At 46.8% G+C, this 17,631-nt stretch overlaps 1 protein-coding gene across 1 annotated transcript in view; it reads left to right on the forward strand.

Annotated features, from left to right (window-relative positions):
* Positions 1–17,631, forward strand: part of ANKRD33B (ankyrin repeat domain 33B) — a 63,689-nt gene that overhangs the window by 28,111 nt on the left and 17,947 nt on the right. The window contains exon 2 of the mRNA XM_024578589.4: positions 6,345–6,474. Within this exon, the coding sequence (XP_024434357.2) occupies positions 6,345–6,474 (130 nt within the window). The remainder of the gene's footprint in view (positions 1–6,344; positions 6,475–17,631) is intronic.

Here is a 17,631-nt window from a genome sequence, read left to right on the forward strand (position 1 = left end):
AATTGCCCTGAAGACAGTTGTAGAGTTTGACTGAGATGGAGGAACAGCTGTGCCTGAGAGCCCATAGCAGACCAGCTGGGTGGGAGCTCTGGAGTGGGAGACCCTTGGCAGGGTGGGCTTGGGCATCCAACAAGGGTTCAACCTTGGATGCTGACGTAATGAGCAGCTTGGATGCCTTTCTTGAAACTTTACAGAGTGTTTCTGCAAGGAATTCACAAAGCTGGTTATAATCCATAGATTTGGAGAGGCCCGATTTGTTTTTCATTCATTGGTTGCACACTTGGTTGTGAAATCCGTCCCCTCCCCAACTCCGGGAAAGGATAGACCCAGCGTCATCTCGTGTGTCCTGTTCCCTCCCAAACTACGGGCTTGGGGCCTATGGGTCAGGCAAGAGACTGGGAAGCTGTATCTGACCTTTTTCTCCTTAAAATTTAAAAAATTTATGATTATTAAATAGAAGTAAGTATTCATAAGAAGAAAAAAATGGGACTTTTTACTCCAGAAAAGTAAAAAGAAGTCACCTATGACATCATTCAGAATCAACCATTACTGAAATCATGCACCTCTTCCTAGGTTTCTTTTTATGCATTGTTGATAGATAATTTTATAAACTTGTTTATTAAAGTATGTATATGTCTTCATTTTGTTGTAATTAAGCCTTTTCTCATGACTAAAATTCTTCATATGCCTCTTTTTTACTCTCGTTTGATCACATATAAGGTTGTATAGTAAAACATGTTCTTTAACTTTTTTTTTCTAACTTCAAGAAAAGATTATTGAAAAAAGAAAAAAAAGAGCATTGGTCTCATGCCTTCTGAGAGTACAGTGAGTCCTGGTTTAAGGTGAAAGGGGAAATTTCCTTAGCTGTTTGTGGCATTAATTATATCTCACTGTGCCTGGCATATTTTCTAGCAGATCACAATGTTTGATGATTAATGAAGTGCCAGAACATTTTATTGCATTGCATATTTCTTTATAGAAGCATATACTCAACCCTAATCTGAGGATCCAGTTATCAAGACAGAAACATAATTTGTTGATATGTGTGGATTTCAGAAGATTGTGATTGGGTGTTATCAATGGTCTTCCGTCCTTACGACTCATTGTTTGTATTACCTAACGCTGCCTTTATTCTCCCAGTTTCTGGCTCAGGAACTCGGGGGCAGCTTGGCCAGGCAGTTCTGACTCAGGGTCTCTCAGGATGCTGCCCTCAGATGTCGGTGGGGCTGCGCGATCTGAGGGCTTGACCGGGCTGCAGGGCCCGAGTCTGTGGTGGGAAGACCCTTACTGAGCTCCTTGCCATATGGCACACCCTACACAGGCCCTTCCTCATGGGGAGGGGGTTCTGTTCCATTGCGCTTTTTCTCTTTAAAGTTCTCTGTTGCGCATTGTCTACCCATGGTACAAATTCCAGGCCTCACTTCAGATAGATGAAGTGAATAAATGGTGAGGGGAACATGCCGTCATTGTTGACAGTTGCTGCCTTCAGGTCGCTTGTCAAACAGGTGTGGTTTTCTCTCACTGAGTGCTTGTGGGATGGCTGTGTGGAAACCACTGCTAGTGCTGGGAAATTTAGACACACCTCACACACACACACACACACACGCGCACACATTGGGTTTGAAGAGAGACTAGTTGAACAAAGTAGTTTCCTAAAACAACAGTCTAAAATGACAAATCCTAACAAGAGGTTTGCAGTGATAATAACATTCACATTTTAGGCACAATTTAGCCTAAAGTGAAGTCGTTCTGAATTATGACAACCTTGAATTTATCTACTTATCCAAAGTTCTCTAGGTGAGCCCTGCCTCTGTAAGAATTCTCCTGATATATTTTACACATTTTATCTTTTGTAATGTTTTTTTCTTAATTTAAAACAATTTATTAGCCCTCTCTTTATTTGAAGCAGAAAACATGAATAAAAATATAAATATCACCTGTAACTCCATTGCCAAAATAACTTTATTGATATAATGAGAAAAGGTATGTGCCTTGGAAGGACATTGAGCTGGATCCAAAATACAAAATAAGCCCTTAAAACATCCTCTCTTAGGAGCCTGGAAGGTAGCCAGTTAAAATTTCTCATCTCCCTTTAGAAAAGTAAAAGCTCTTTTATGAACACAGCCATTGCAGGAGCCATGCACACATTTTAGAAGTTCACACAAAAAGAGGTCATATCATGTCACACCCCGACCTGTGGTGGTATTATTATTGTTATTATTATTATATATTTTTTTTACTGAGTATCTCACAAAGCTCTTTTCACATCAACACCTGCATTCCAGCCTCATTCCTGTTGGGGATGACATAGGGTCCCACCCACGCTGTTAGCCAGTCATCATTCCGATGTCTATTTGGGTTGTTCTCAGGCTTTTGCAATTACAGATCTTTATATAGATCTCCTGACATACTTTTGATGTCCCTGAAATGAATTCCTTGGGGTTGAATTCTTTTTTTTTAATTGCCTTTTATTTATTTATTTTTAAATGTAATCTTTTCAATATTTTTTGCCATTACCATTTAGTCCCCTTATTACCGCCCCCCCTCCAACACTCCCCAGGGTCAAATTCATGAGCCCACTTTCATTTTCTTTGCTTTTGGCTGTTGCTTTCTCATCTGTATTTTCCAGCTCTAGATCTGGCAGCACCAGCCTAGAGTGATACTTAACCACATGAAAGGCAGCTCTCCTCTTTGAGGTTTCCCTGGGACCTTAGATAATTTCCAAACTTGAGTGTGCAAATCAGATAACAAGCTCAAAGCTCACGTCACCTTGTGTCAGCTCCTCAGTTTAGAGTAAGTTGAGTACTGTGAGACTGTGAGAAGTGGGTGGTACTGAAACATTTCAGGGACATTTCATTCACTCAGCAAAACTTGTAGATGCCAGACACTGGGGAAGCAAAGTGAAGAAGATGTGCTCATCTTCCGGTGAGGAGTGGTGTGTGCAAGGCAGCCCAATGAGAGCATCGGACACTGGGTGGGAAGGGGGCTTGAACCCAGACTCGCAGGAAGATCTGACGTGTGCCAGGCAGACTGTACGTGAAGGCTGTGGGGTGGGAGGAAGGGCATCTCTGGCAGACCAGACTTATTAAATTCTTCCATAAAGCCACACAACCAGCCCCCATCCCTGTCCGTGGTATTAGCATGGGGGAAGATGTTTCATAGAAATGGATTTTCAACCAACTGGAGTTTACTCTCTTGGTTCTGAACTTAAAAAAACTTTTATTATGGATGATGGAATTTTTTCTCACATTTCAACATGAGTAATATCCTCTTCCTTCTGGATGATCGGGATTAATTACTCCATTATTGTGCCATCTGCCTGTGGGTTTGTGTTGCTTCTTCCCTTGGCTGTTTGTCAGCTTCCGTTTCTTCTGCCTGACGCCCCTCCTCCCCTCTTCACAGTGGTTCACATGGTTGTTATAAAACTGTATTTCCTAATGAGAACATTATTAATGTAAACATCATGTTTGCTTACTCGTTCTTCATTGTGAATTAAAATCATGTAAGTTCCTTATAAATAAAGCCTCTTTTTAAAGAATTCTAACTGTACAGAAACATAGAGTGTAAAAAATGAAAATAGTTCTTCCGGAGTGTTCCTTCCACACCTGCCCTGTATTAATCAGGGGTCTCCAGAGAAACAGAACTGATAAAATGTGTGTGTGTGTTTGTTTCTAAATAACTATATATATTCATAGATATCTGTAGATATACACAGCCACAGATTTATTTTAAGGAATTGATTCCTGCAATCGTGGAGGCTCAGCAAGTCCCAAATCCTCAGGGTGGGCTGGCAGGCTGGACACCTAGGAAAGAGTTACGATTCAAGTCCAAAGGCAGAATTCCTTCTCACTCTGTTCTATTCAGGTCTTCAACTGATTGGATGAGGTTCATCCACATCATGGAGAACAATCTGCTTTACTCAACATCTACTGATTTAAGTGTTAATCTCATCTCAAAAGTACCTTCACAGAAACATCTAGAATAATGTTTAACCAAATATCTGGGTACACTTAAAACTATGACACATAAAATTAACCATCACACCCACCCTCTGTTCCCATTCATTTTACAGAGGATATTACTCTGAATATGGTAACCCACTTAACAAAAGAGGATGATCACTTTTATTCCTCCCCCACCCCTTCAATTTGTTCATATACTAAATGATATTATAAGAATCTTGGTGCTGTAGCATCCTTCCTACAAGGAATGAGGTTTTGGTTTTTATTTTTGTTTTTTGAAGTACAAACATGTTTTAAGTAGAATCACCTCAACTTACTAATATTATTACTAATATTATTATTATTATTTATTTTTTGGTGGTGTTACTCTGACTTTTCTATGGTGTATAGACTTTAAAAATTGGGCTTGTGTCTGTGTGTGTATGTTTAAGATTTAATTTATTTATTTTTAGAGAGAGGGGAAGGGAAGGAGAAAGAGAGGGAGAGAATCAACAATGGGAGGGAGAAACATCGATCAGCTCTCTCTCCTATGTGTCCTGACCAGGACCAAACCTGCAGCCCAGGCCTGTGCCCTGACGGGAATTGAACTGGTGACCTTTCCCTTCACGGGCAACACCCAAACAATTGAGCCACACCGGTCAGGGCTGGGATTGTGTTTTCAGAGCCTAGAATCTCTAGCTGACCTCTAGTAGGGGCTGTCATTTGTAGGTAGCTTATTATATACTTTTAATAATAATATTTTATTTTTATGTACACTGTGCCTATCATTTAAGGAAAAACTATTTGTGGTTTCAGCAAGGGAGCCATCTGCAAGTGGGCTTCTGTGGATGCAGTGAGTGGACAATAATTGCCTTTGTGATAAGTCTTTGGTTACAGTTTTTCTAGGGAGACCACAGGCAGGGGGTTGCCAAAGATTGCACCCCTTCTTCCGCCTTTCTGTTGGGGGCACCAACACGCACCAGTTAAAACAGAGAATTGGAACTGTGACTAAACACTAGTTTTGAACATGGCAGGGATTTTCAGCTGCTGTGCTGCAGCACACTGGTGCGCCACAGGAATTTTTAAAACATGCAATAACTGACCATTTAGTCAGGGTCGCTGACCTCTTTTCCCTTAAATTGTCAAATAAAAAAAATGACAATAGCCCACACAGCCATAACCTTCCAGTGTGAATGAGTCAAAATTGTACGTATTTTTTTTTGTCACAACGGCAAAAAATATAAATTTTTTGGTTTGCCGCAGAATTTTGGTAACTGGTTTACGTGTGCCATGAGATAAAAAAGGTTGAAAATCGCTGACCCACGGCACGTCAGACTTTTAGAACAGACCCCAGAAGCTAGGGTAAAGGTGATGATTTTAATCATGTAAGCCTCTGTGGGCAGCCTAAAATTTCCACTAGAGGTTTTTATAGAGCTTTCACTAAGTGGACATGATTTGCTTTCTTAAATCATTGGCCATTGGTGATTGACTTAATCTCCAGGCCCTCTGTCCTCCCTGAGGGAAGATGGGGGGGTGGGGCTGAAAGATCTAACCCTCTAATCATGTGGTAGGTATTCTAGAGACTAACCCCCACCCTGTAGCACCCCCCCACCATGAGTCATCTTATTAGCATATAAAAACAGTGAATTCTGAGGGATTGAGGAGCTCAGTGCCAGGACTGGGGACAAAGACCAAATACTTTTTATTATACTGCACCCCCCAACTTGTCTCCTACACCCCCAAGCTGGTCTACCTGCTTCCACCCTGGTCTCCTAGGGTCTGTTTTCCACCCAGCAGCCCGAGTCATGCAGACAATTGGCCCTGACTGCCCAGAATGCTCCTATTACACTGTACAAACCCCAGCGCTCCTGTTGTGGCCTCCCCAGACCTGTAACTCCCTTGACTTCCTCCTTGCTTGCTTCTGCTCTGCAGGCCTCCTGGCTGGTCTCTGGGAGGGCCAGGCATGTCCTCTGCCTGGACCTTTCCCTCCATGTCCCCTGGGCTTGTTTCTTCACTCCTCATCTTTTCAGTGTCCCCGACCCCCGTGGGCCCACCCCAGCACTCCATTTAAGACCGAGCTGCCCCTCCCCTGCACGCAGCCACCTCCCTTGGCCTAGTGTACTTTCTAATACCTATCACTCACAGGTTAGGTCTACAGTGTATATCCAACCCCCTCCCCCGAGGAGGCAAGTCCCATGCAGGCAAGGATCTTGGTCCTCTGGTGTTTCCAGGCACTTACAAGTGTAGCCCACGGAATATTTGAGAATGAATAGACCGCTGGTTTGCTCTAAACTGCCAGCTGAGAGACCTGGCCCAGCCCCTGGGGGACCGGGGGTGGTCTTGGCTCTGCAGTGGTGATGCTTGGGATCTGCTCCTCTGACCCACTTGCCTCTTTATTTCTAGACCGGCCTTATTGTCGCCTGCTACCACGGCTTTGTGGATACTGTGGTGGTCTTAGCAGAGTGTCCCCACGTTGATGTCAACTGGCAGGACAACGAGGGGAACACGGCACTGATCACAGCTGCACAAGCTGGTAAGGCCCGGATTTTCCTTCTCCCCCAAAGCCCAGGCTGGAGAGCAGCTGCCCTGGTATGGGGGGGGCGGGGAGGAACGGGGTGGGGGGTGCGCACAACCTCAGCTTGTGACATTACTGTAAACACGGAAATTGAGCAGAAATCCTGTTCTACTGCTAAGAAGTACCAGAAAAGGTCAGTGAGTGTGTGTGCACAGTTTCTGTGCATTTGGAACAGTGCAGGGTTACCCACAGCGTGGAACACAGAACTGGGCAGATCTAACTCCAAAACTGCACCGCAAGTGCTGCCTCATCGTCACTTCACCTGGAGCTTTGCACCCACCCCAGTTGGAGACGTGGGAACAGAAAGATGCTGGTGAGCTCACTAGCAGAAGAGACATAATCGTGCTAGTGATAGTTAACGTAAAAAAGTAGGCATATTTACAAGGTCACCTTGCATTTTGCCAGGAGCTACTTGCTGGAGTGTCAGTGTAACAAGGTGGGACTATTTGTGAGATACTCAGGTGATGTGCATCTGAGTAAGTGTCCTTCCGCCCAGGTGTCATCTCAAGAGGCGTACTTACGCCGACATTGCTGAGTACACTGTGGCTCTCCTCTTCCAGAACTGCATGCAGACAGTTCTTGAGACGGCAGCTATGCTTGTCACTTCAGGGCGACACTTCATTTGTAACCGTGGTATTAACTGGTTTGGTAACTGACCACTTCCAAAATTCTTGGCTTCCAAGATGACACCCATCGCATCACTCAGGTTCTCAGTTGCAAAGAAGCTGTTGCTGGCTGAGCTCAGAACAGGCATGAGCACCTCACTGTCAGGAGTTGTTGGGAATCCGACTCGGTCAGGGCTGAGAAGCTGGAGAAAATGCGGCAAACCACACTGTGTGCTGATTATGGAAAGTAAACATCTACTGCTGTCCCCGGAGAGAGACCTGCCTGTCCCATCTTGCATCACCAGCTCCTGTGTCCGAGCCAGCGTGGGTGATGGAGCAGGGAGCCCAGGGAGGGTGGAAAGGCCAGCGTCTAGCAATTTCACTACCTGTAGCAAGAAGCAGCCTGTGCACATCCTGCCTTTCAACCAGGACGCGTAAGGTGGAGAAAGGACCCAACTTACAGGGGTGGGGCTGTGCTAACACACGTTCCCTTCATCAGGTTTCAAGGTGTGAAGCTTTACCTCCACAGAGGTGCAGCTAGCCAGGTTTGAAAAGCCTGGGTGCACAGCGGCCTGAGCTGCAGAAATGTGAATGGATTTCCTGAGGCGGTTAGTGACCATTGGCCCATATTTCATTGCCTCCCACTGTGATGCCAGGAACCGGGCCAGGGACAGTGGTGTAGGAGTCATGGGCAGTTCTGCCCTTGAGCAATTCTTCAGTTAAATAGCCGTCTGCGGGAGCTCTGATGGAGGGTGCCCTCGGCGCCGCGGGGTGAGAACACCCCATCTAGCCTGGTGGTTTAGGTGGTTTGTGAAAGAAGTGTGGGTCCTTGAGCTGGGTGGCGAGGAAGTCAGAGGCAGGCTGGCCCGGCCACTGCATCCCAAAGCCACAGGGCCAGGAGGGAACCTGGTGAGTCTTAGGACTGGCGCAAGTTAGTGAGGTGGTAGGACTGCTTGTGTCTAGGACAGATGAGAAGTGGCCCCTGAGGATGCAGGGGCCGGCTCATCAAGGGTGTAGGTCAAATGTGAGGGAGTGCACTTGAGTGGTGTGAAGCGGGGTGTGAGGTCTGGCACCAGATGATCCTGGCGGGCCTGGGGGTGGTTTCAGAGGTACCGAAGGCACCATAGCGGAGAGACCAAAAGCTCAGGTCTGGGCGGTTGTGACGTGCGCAGTGGCAGGCACGGGGGTCTGGCCCGGCTCTCAGCCCTTGGGACTGGGTGTGGCACTGACTGCGAAGGGAAGGAGCTGAAGGATGGGCTCCATTTTGCTCAGGTCATTGAAATGCTTGGGCAGCAAGTAGGCGGTCTTGGTGGGTAGTGCCTGGGAGAGGGGAGCATTTCATCGAGTGCTCAGGGGACCCTGATGCTGCTGGTCTGGGGACCCCTCCCTAGAGTTTCTCATTTTAAATAGTCTCTGGGGGAGCCTGTTGGCGGGCACTAAAGCCAGGGGAGTCACAGACCCACCTTAGATGTCAGGGACCCAGAGCCATCACTAAATCAAAGTGAGAATAAAGGAAAGCAACTGAGGCCGTGTTTTGGGTTTTCATGTACTGTTTTACCAAAGAGTGATAATCAGGTGATTTAATCCAATTCTGTGGACCAGTTTTACTTATTTGATGATTTCTTAATTCCCAAATAAGTCTAGTAATACATGCTTACGGTAAAAATTTCATTACAGAAATATTATTATTTTTTAAAAAGACCCCTCTTCATTCTCCCAAATTCCTCCTCTCCCAAACTCAGCAAGTTCCAGCTATTTACCCTTTCAGACAGGAGGGTGTGCTTCCACTTCTGTTTATACAAAGAGGCTCCTACTGTAGTGATTGTGATTTTAACTTTTCTTACTTAAGATCTGTGTCTTTGTATGTTGACCAACACTCACGGCATTTACCTTGTTCTTACAGGACACATTCCTGAATGTGACTGTGTGTTCGCGGCTGTGTCCCTGTGTCCAGTAACTCTGAGACAGTTCAGTAAATGGTGGCTCATCCATTCCATAGCAGGTCCTTCTAGAAAACAAATAATTACTTAGCAGTTTCATGTTAAGTGCTGGGTCTACTACGGTGAACAAAAGCACACCTACTCCTGCCTCCCCAGCTTCCTGTCTAGTGCACACAGGGAAGAGGAAGTCCTTTGTGGCTGGGGGGTGCATTTCGGAGGAGGATGTATCTGGCAGGGTCCTGGCTGGGAACAGGTGGAGCTCAGATGGCTCAACTGAGGAGCTGATTGGGGGACTATTGGGGGGGCAGAGTTAAGGGGCAAGACCCTGGAGCGAGTTATCCTGGAAGAGGGCTGCCTCTCAGAAGCCATAAGACATCTGAGTGAGCAGGCCCCTTGGGTAGGAGGTGGGTGGTGAGTAAGTACCCTGGGGTAAGTATCCTGCTCCCTTCCCTCCACCTGGGTCCCCTGCTGAGCCACACTGGAGATTTTAGGGCTAAGGGACCAGGCAGGTTTTGGAGGTCATCTTCCCTGTATGAGCAGGGCAGAGAAGGAGAGCAAAGTATTGCTCAGTAGATTCTTAGAACTCAGTTGCTTCATCATAGGGCATGCACATTTTAAATGTGCACATTTACGTGGCCATTGCCAAGTGGCCTTTAGAAAAAGCTGTACCAATTCATACTTTCCACTGAGTCCCTGAGGGCACTCCTGCCACCTGTGGACTCGATCACTTTTCAGTGTTTGCAGGTCCCAAACAGACTTTCTTACTGTTTGCAGGTGTTTGCCCGATTCTCCCTGGAGCCTGGGATCTGTCTGACAGCTTGGGTGCAGTGTACTGAGTACCCAGTGAAACGGCCTCAGCAATGAGGAAACTGCCTTCTCTTGTACCATGACACTTCTGAAGGCGATAGTTGGAGGGTTGCTTCATTGGGCGGCTCCGTGACGTCAGGACCTGCGGCCAGCTTCTCAGAAATGCTCTTGACCTTTTTCCCTCATGATCCCAAGAAAGCCCTTGGCAGCTCCAAGCACCATGGCTTCCTGTGGCCACACAACAAAGGCCTGGAGAAGGAGGAGCAAATCCTTGTTGTGTTTTGTTCTCTAAGATGGGAAAACATTTCCAGAAGCTTCCAGCAGTTTCATTTTCTTCTCATGGCCAGGTCACATCACTTGGCCTGAGCCAAAACCAGTGTCTGGTAAAAGAGGTGGAATGACCTCAACTGACCGGTTCCAGTCCACACTGGCCCCAGCAGCATCTGTGTGGTTAAGGAAAACTTTAAAGCCAACCACACATTACTGCTGTTTGCTGTTGCAACTGTGTTGCATGTCTGACAGTTGGCAGTCCTGGCTTTCCACAGGACTCAGCATTTGCAAGAATAAATTAGGGTGCAAATGCAGTGCCGTGCGTTCTCTACAAAGTCTAAACTCCTTGGCTACTTAACGCACAATAAAGATACAGCCAACTCTGTATCAGGCCTTACAGTGGAGAGAACGCATGACAAGAAATCCTCCAATAATCCCCAAATCTCATTTAGCCAGTGATTTCCATTTCTTCCATACCTCCCCTAACAAAAATAAAGTACAAAATAAGATAACCAAAGAAATGGACATTAGGTCCCAGGGGTGGAGTGATGTGTTTACCTTCTCTGTTTTCTGTACCTCTCTAACAAATGGCAGGGGTGTGGTGCAGGGAGAGCGCAGACAGGCTCCTTTTGAACCGGTGTTGATATCAAGTCAGTTGGGTGTAAGTAATCGTTGGTGCATCCTTGACACTTGTTATTTCTTGAACTTATTTTATTTTTTTTCTTGAACTTATTTTTAAAAGTCTGAAGGAAATGCACTGAGAGCCAGCCAGCTTGGCATTATTCAGGTCCTGCTGCTGGGCACCCAGTGGCAGCGAGGTTCCCAGGGGTGGCCAGGGGTGGGCTCAGACTGCCTGGATTTGGGGAGGGTTTCACTTCAGAGCAGCACGTATGATGTGGCCAGAAGGCAGGATTAATTGTTTCTCCATTCTACCTGTCTTGTTGATCATCACCACCCGTGATCATACATTTCAGCCTGACTTCACTGTGCTTTTTGGCTTTTTTGAAATGTTTTCCTTGGTTTCTATGCTGTCACTTAAGAAACTAGAACTTGGTAAGTCCCTGGCCTTTCCTTGCCTTTCCCTGTAAACTCTGGTTTTCAGAGCCTTTCTGACTGACCCCTGCAATGCCACCCGCTGCCCACTGGCCAGGCAGGGATGAGCAGAGCGTGGTAGCTCACCCTGTTCCCACCTGCCTACCCCACAGAGCAGGGGGAAGGCCTGTCTGAGAGGCCCCCCCTGCTTCCTCCCTCCTCCCGGTGGGGACAGTCTGTTCTCTCGTGGGCCTGCGGGATGTGACATTTCCAAAGTCAACACTTCCCTCTACTGGCCTGGTTTGGAAAACTACACTTTGAGTACCTGGCATCAAACCAATCAAGTCTTCAGACCACGCAAATTCTGTAAATTTTTTTTCATTTTTGAGCCATGTAGGTTTATTGTCTATTTCCTTTTCTTGAATAAAACAGTAAACAAGATTCTTAGCCCATAACTGGTACTTAATAAAATGTTTGATTAATCAATAATTAATCATTTTGATGGCCATTTAATCTCAGATAATGTGGGTTGAAAATTAGCAACCTTGATGGTATATGTGCTTTTTCCAAGGGAGAAGTAGGAGTCCTCCAGCCTTTTTACTTACTAAATATTTAGCGAACTTGCAGTGAATGGGAAGGTTTGGGCTCATGAGCAGCGTCCTGAGGGCCGTGGTGGCCACACAGGAATGCGGGACGTGTGACATCACGGTTCAGTTGCCTAATGCGTGTGTGGGGGACCAGGCAAGGACTTGCATCTGAAGGCGTGGCTTATCGGGTAGCTGGGTAGAAGGGAAGGAAGAATATTCCAGGCCGAGAGGCTAGCGTGTGCAAAGGCCACCAGACTAGAGAAAGAACGGCACACGGGTGAACTAAAAGGAGAGTTGAGTGACTGCATGGAAGAGTAAGAGGGTATTGGTGTAAGATCTGAGGGTGAAGAAGGGATTTAAGGGAGAAAAAAATTTTTCCTCTCCCCTTCTGAGTTCTCAACTGAGACCTGTAATAAAAGACAGATTGACCAGAGCGAATCAGGCCTTTATCAACATGTATACAGGGGAGGTCCTCAGGGAAAAATGAGTAACTCAAGGAGGTGGCTTAGAGCTTCAGCTTATGTAGCATTTTCACCAAAGAACAATAAATTTGTGGAGAAATTTCGGGACAAAGGAAAGCAGTATTAGTTTTCCAAGGGCAGCAAACCATGGGAAGGGGAACTAATGGGAGACTGGGCTGGTTAGCAAAGTTTGTTACGGAGCTCACTCTGGTGCGTGTCCAGGCCGGTGGCGTCTGGAAACAAGCGTTCCTTCCCCCCCTTCTTGTGCCCATATGACGTGATGGATGCTCACTTACTGTGGTGACCATTTCACACCACGTGAAGTCAGATCACTATGCTGTGTACTTTACACTTACATAGGGCTGTGTGCTGTTTATGTCTCATTAGACCTGGGGAACGCAAAACATTTCTGTCCTGCTTTTAGACAGATGGGGGAGGGCAGGCAGCTTTTCTCGCATCCGCTTTTTTTCAGTTGCCTTCAGGTCAAAACCATCCTTATGCCAAAGTGGCATGTTTTTGGGTGGCATGCCCTACTACCCTTCAGAAAGGAGGGCCGGATAAAAAGGAGCTAGCTCATTCAAGTGTAGAGATGTCATCTAAAGAGTGGAAACCATTGAGGGTTTTAAGTGGTAGTTGTATTGGTCAAGCGTTTCTTCTTTAAGTTATCATGCAGGTGGCATGGAGAATGGACGGAGGGGCAGCAGTGGGATCAGGGGAACAGTTGGGAGAGGGGTTGCACCCCAGGTGGGCTGTGGTGGCCCAGATCAAGGGTAGAAGTGGAGAAACAGGACAGGTTTAGAAGACATTTAACAGGTGGGGTTGGCAAAACTCCATGATGGCTTAGATGGGGAAAGTGTGGGTAGCGGGCTGAAGAAAAAGCCCAGATTTCTGGCTTGGGCACCTAGGTAGTTGGTGGCATTCATCACTGAATGAGGAACATGGGAGAAAGGAGAGGGTTTGGAAGAAGCACATGTTGAGTTTCTGGGATGCCTAAGATGAAATAGCCAGCAGACAGACATGTAGGCAAGAAACCCAGGAGGAGAGACTGAGATGGAGGTAAGTGGTCTGGATCCATGAGAGTAGACAGGACCACCAAGAGAGGAGAGAGGGTATACGGGGGGAGAAGTGGCTTGGTCCTGTGTCTGAGAAACCGCAGCATTGCAGGAAGGAGAGCACAAGGTTGCTCATGAAGAATATTGAGGACGAGTGGCCAGGGAGACAGGAGGAAAACTGGATGGGTCAGCTTTCAGGATATCCACGGAAAGAGAGTTTAAAAAGGATGGAAGACACACGTGGTAAACGCTGTGGGGATGTCAAGTAACATGAGGGCTGACTAGTAACCACTAGACTTTGCTACAAGACAGTCCCTGGAGACTGTTGGAAGGCGTTTCCGGAGAAGCAGGGGAGTGTAGGTGGTGAGACTGAGAGAGATGACTCTGGGAGTTAGCCTGAAAAGGAGTCAAGTGATTGATGGCGGCGGCTGGAATGCAGAGACAGGTCCACAGGGATTGCCGTTGGTCATTGTGACAGACTGGATGTCTATGCCTCCCTGCAAATTCACCTGCTCTATCCAAATCCTCAAGCCACAGTATCAGGAGGTGATTATGTCATGAGGGTGGAGCCCTCCTAAATAGAATCACTGCCCTTGTAAGAGCACCCTTTTTGCCATGTGAAGACAAGCAAGAAGATGGCCATTTATGAACCAGGAAGCGGACCCTCGCTGAATCGGCTGGCATGGACTTCCCAGCCCCCAGAACTGTGAGAAATATTTGTTGTTTAAGCCACCCAGTCTATGGTGTCTGTAATAGCAGCCTGAATGGACTAAGACAGTCATATATATATATATATAGTGGTAGACCCTTAAGCATGCACGTCAGCATATTGCTGCATAACAAGTTATTGCCCGTGTGCCTGTGTGCGGGCTGGGGATCTGCAGATCTTGACTGCCTTTGCTGCGTGTCTGCTGGGAGCTGGGCCCTGTTCTAGGGTGTGCTTGGGGACTTTACCTGGGGCAGCTTTGCTCCAAGCATTTCTCGTTCTCTTCCGGACACTGTCAAGTTAGTTTCAGCATGTTCTTCTTAGGGAGATGGCTGAGGCACAAGCGTGACAGGGAGTCCAGACAAGTAAGTGCGCTTTCAGATTCTGCTTGCGTCACACTGGCAAATGTCCAGGTTCTTGACAGAAAAATTTTGAAGTCACATGGAAGAGAGCAAGGTGAAGAATTGGGGCCATGAATGCAATCTGATGGATTTGCAAGGAAGGAGAGGTTGAAGAGAAAGAAGAGGTAATTGGTAGCACAAGGCCTAGAGGGGAGGGGACATTGGAATGTTTAGGGGAAGCATCGCCCTCCCTTTTCAACAGGAGGGAAGGAGAGACTGCTTGTGGACATGGGGTGTTGGCGGTGTGATGGGGGAAATTGAGGGAGTTCCCTTCTTATGGTTTCTGTTCCCTCTTTGAATAAAATGTGTGTCATTCCCCTGGGAAAGGGGTTTGCTCTGAGGTTGGTGACTTAAGAGTGGGGAAGTTTAAAATTTCCCACATGGGGATTAGGGGAGAGTCAAGGGAAAACCCAGTGGTGTTGTTGAGCCTGTTTGAGGATCTGGTCAAGCTTGGGTACCATGGGCTTCTACGCCAAACACTTTCAGCAAAGACACCATTGGCCGTCCACAGTGGAGCCAGGGACCAGGGCTGTGGTAGACCAGGCGTCATCTGTGGCTTTTCTTTTTCTGTTACGTGGCTCGGCCAAACAACAACCAAGGTCTCTCTATTCACCACTAGAGGAGCGTTCTGAGTCAACCACTTCTTCCCATCCTCCTGACCTCCCAGGGACCCAGCCACTATCTTTGGTCCATTGTATGCCCATCACAGCCTCCCGGTGAGCTCCGCCCATTATCAGTAAGGCTTGGGGGCAGCGTGGAGGGGAGCCATGTCGGGTAGCCGAGAGTCATCACCCCTACCTTGTCCTCTTGTCAGGTAGCCTTATGCTAGGCTCTCCCTTCTGTAAAGTAAGCTTTGACTTTAGAATAGTTTAGACTTACAGAAAAACTACAAAGATTATACAGAGAATTCTCGTGTACCCCGTACCTGGTTTCCCCTGCTGTGAGGGTCTGACATTAATTAGTATGGCATATTTGACAAATGAATGAATCAATATTGATGCATTTTATTATTAACTCAAGTTCATTCTTTATCCCAACTTCCTTCCCGTTTTCCTAATGTTTTTGTTTGTTTGTTCGTTTCAGGATCCCGTGTAGGATTACACACTATACTTAATTGTCACGACCCCTGAGGTTTCTCTTGGCTCTGAAGGTTCTCAGACTTTATGGCTTCGACAGTTTGGGGCGTTCTTGTCAGGTAGTTAGTAGAATGTCTCTCGATCGGGATTTGTCTGGTGTTTTTCTCATGATGAGACGAGCTGTATGCATTTTGGGGAGAAGGCCCACAGAGGATAGAGCTGTTCTCACTATATTGTATCGAGGGTACTGCTAGAGAATAAAATATTGAATGCCACTTGTTACAGATGGTAAGGCAGATCCTATTCAGGATCATCTTGTAGGTGTAGGGGCCACTGCACTGGGTTTTGCAATGGGAAAAGAGAGATTGGGTTCAAATTCAAGTACAACAAAGGAAAGTAGAGGCTTACAGCCAAGGAGCAGGGTGAAAGTCAGTGGGGAAAAAATTTAGAGGAAGCATCAGGGGTGTGAGAGATTCTAACCTAAGCACCTTGACAGGGGTTGTTGCTTAAGACAGGCCATGGTGACCAGTCATCACCTGGGGTTGGTGGGGGAAGAGGAGCTTCATCAGGTGTCAAAGGTGGGGGGTTTTTGCTAAAACTATCAATAGATGTTACAAGGAGACACACAGTTGGGCCTAAAAGGTTCAAGAGCCTGACTAAAGTTTGGTCAAACAAAGACTGTTTGTCAGTACATGTTATCGGTGTGACTTGTCACTGTTGGTGTTGACCGTGATCACGTGGCTGAGGCTGTGTCTGTCAGGTTTCTCTATTGTGCAGTTCTCTCCCCCCTCCCTTTCCCATTCTGCCCTCTGGAGGGAACCCACAAGCTAAGGGGTGTGTTGTGTTCTACCTCCTTGACAGTGGGGTCCCTGCATCAGTCACTGGGGACTTTTCTGCCCAGAAATGTGTCTGTTATATCAAGCACTTTTTGTACAACACATTACCGCTGTAATTTTCACAGTTGTGAGGTTGATGTTATCTCCCATTTTCCAGATGCAGAAACAGGGACTCGGTGAAGTTGACTCACCTTCCCAGGGCCACCCACATTTTAAGTGGCAGACTAGGGACTTGACCTTGGGTGTTCTCAGCTAACTCCCTCTGTCTGCACTGTTTACTCACCCACTGGAGCTGTTTCACATGGACTTACTTCTTGGGTCACTTGCGTCTTTCTCTTAGGCAGGGTAAGGATCATGGGGGCAAGGGGTTCTTGGGGCCTGTGTGGTGAGGCCCACCTTTTAAAAGTGCTTCCTCTGAGGACTTTGGGAAATGCTGTTCTATAAGGCCTAAGTTGGACTGCACTCAGACTAGACGTCAGTATAGTGCAGGGCTGGGTTTTGGTGTGCAAGGAAGGCTGTGTTCTGTCTCTTTGTCTGTCTGTCTATTTTCCTTTCTCACTAAAGAAAAGGAAAGCTCCCTTTGTTTAACTGTCATGGTGTTTAAGAAGAACGGTTAATAATATCGACACATTCTTGGAAGCATCAGGTCCACCCTGACTTCTTTGAATGAGGTCATCTGTGCGATAAGAGGATTATTCTGCTATTCTGGGAAAGACAGAGGGGAGCCAGGAGTGATTTCATGGGTGGTGAAAGCTCACACCTGTGGTCAGCATGGGTTGGCCCAGTGTTGGTTTTCTGAGCCCAACATAATATGCAGAACAGACCTGTATCATGGGCTATTTGCTTTGTGGATTTTCGATTTTTCCTCTCCTCGCTTGTTCAAAGTGTTTGGAAGAGATCAGTGCAAAGGACATCGTGCTGAAAATTGCGACAGATACACTCTTTCACGCCGTCAAAGAAATGGCTCTGAATGAATTGCAGTCCGTTTCCCTAGGACCCTGGCTAACTCCAACTGACAGGTGCCACAGAGCGTGTAACCAGATGACAAACCTGAGACCAAAGGACCCCTGTCCCAGTTTACAGCAATTCGGCTGCTTTGGGCACCTGACTGCCAGCATTCCCCCTCCCCTGTGACTGACAGTGGAGGGCCGAGTGGCTGAAATGAGTCAAAAAGTGTCAGATGCTGGTGGGAACCTGTGAGTCACAGAGCTGGAGGGCGGCACCCATCTGTTTCGGGCTGGCTAACCCACAACACAGTTGTATTAGTGTCTCCCTCCCAGAAAAGCTGTATGTTTCATCACTTAATTTTTGCAGTGAGTTCAGAAAGTGGGCTGAGATCAAC

Source organism: Desmodus rotundus, chromosome 1, assembly GCF_022682495.2.
Source record: "Desmodus rotundus isolate HL8 chromosome 1, HLdesRot8A.1, whole genome shotgun sequence".
Lineage (NCBI taxonomy): Eukaryota > Metazoa > Chordata > Mammalia > Chiroptera > Phyllostomidae > Desmodus > Desmodus rotundus.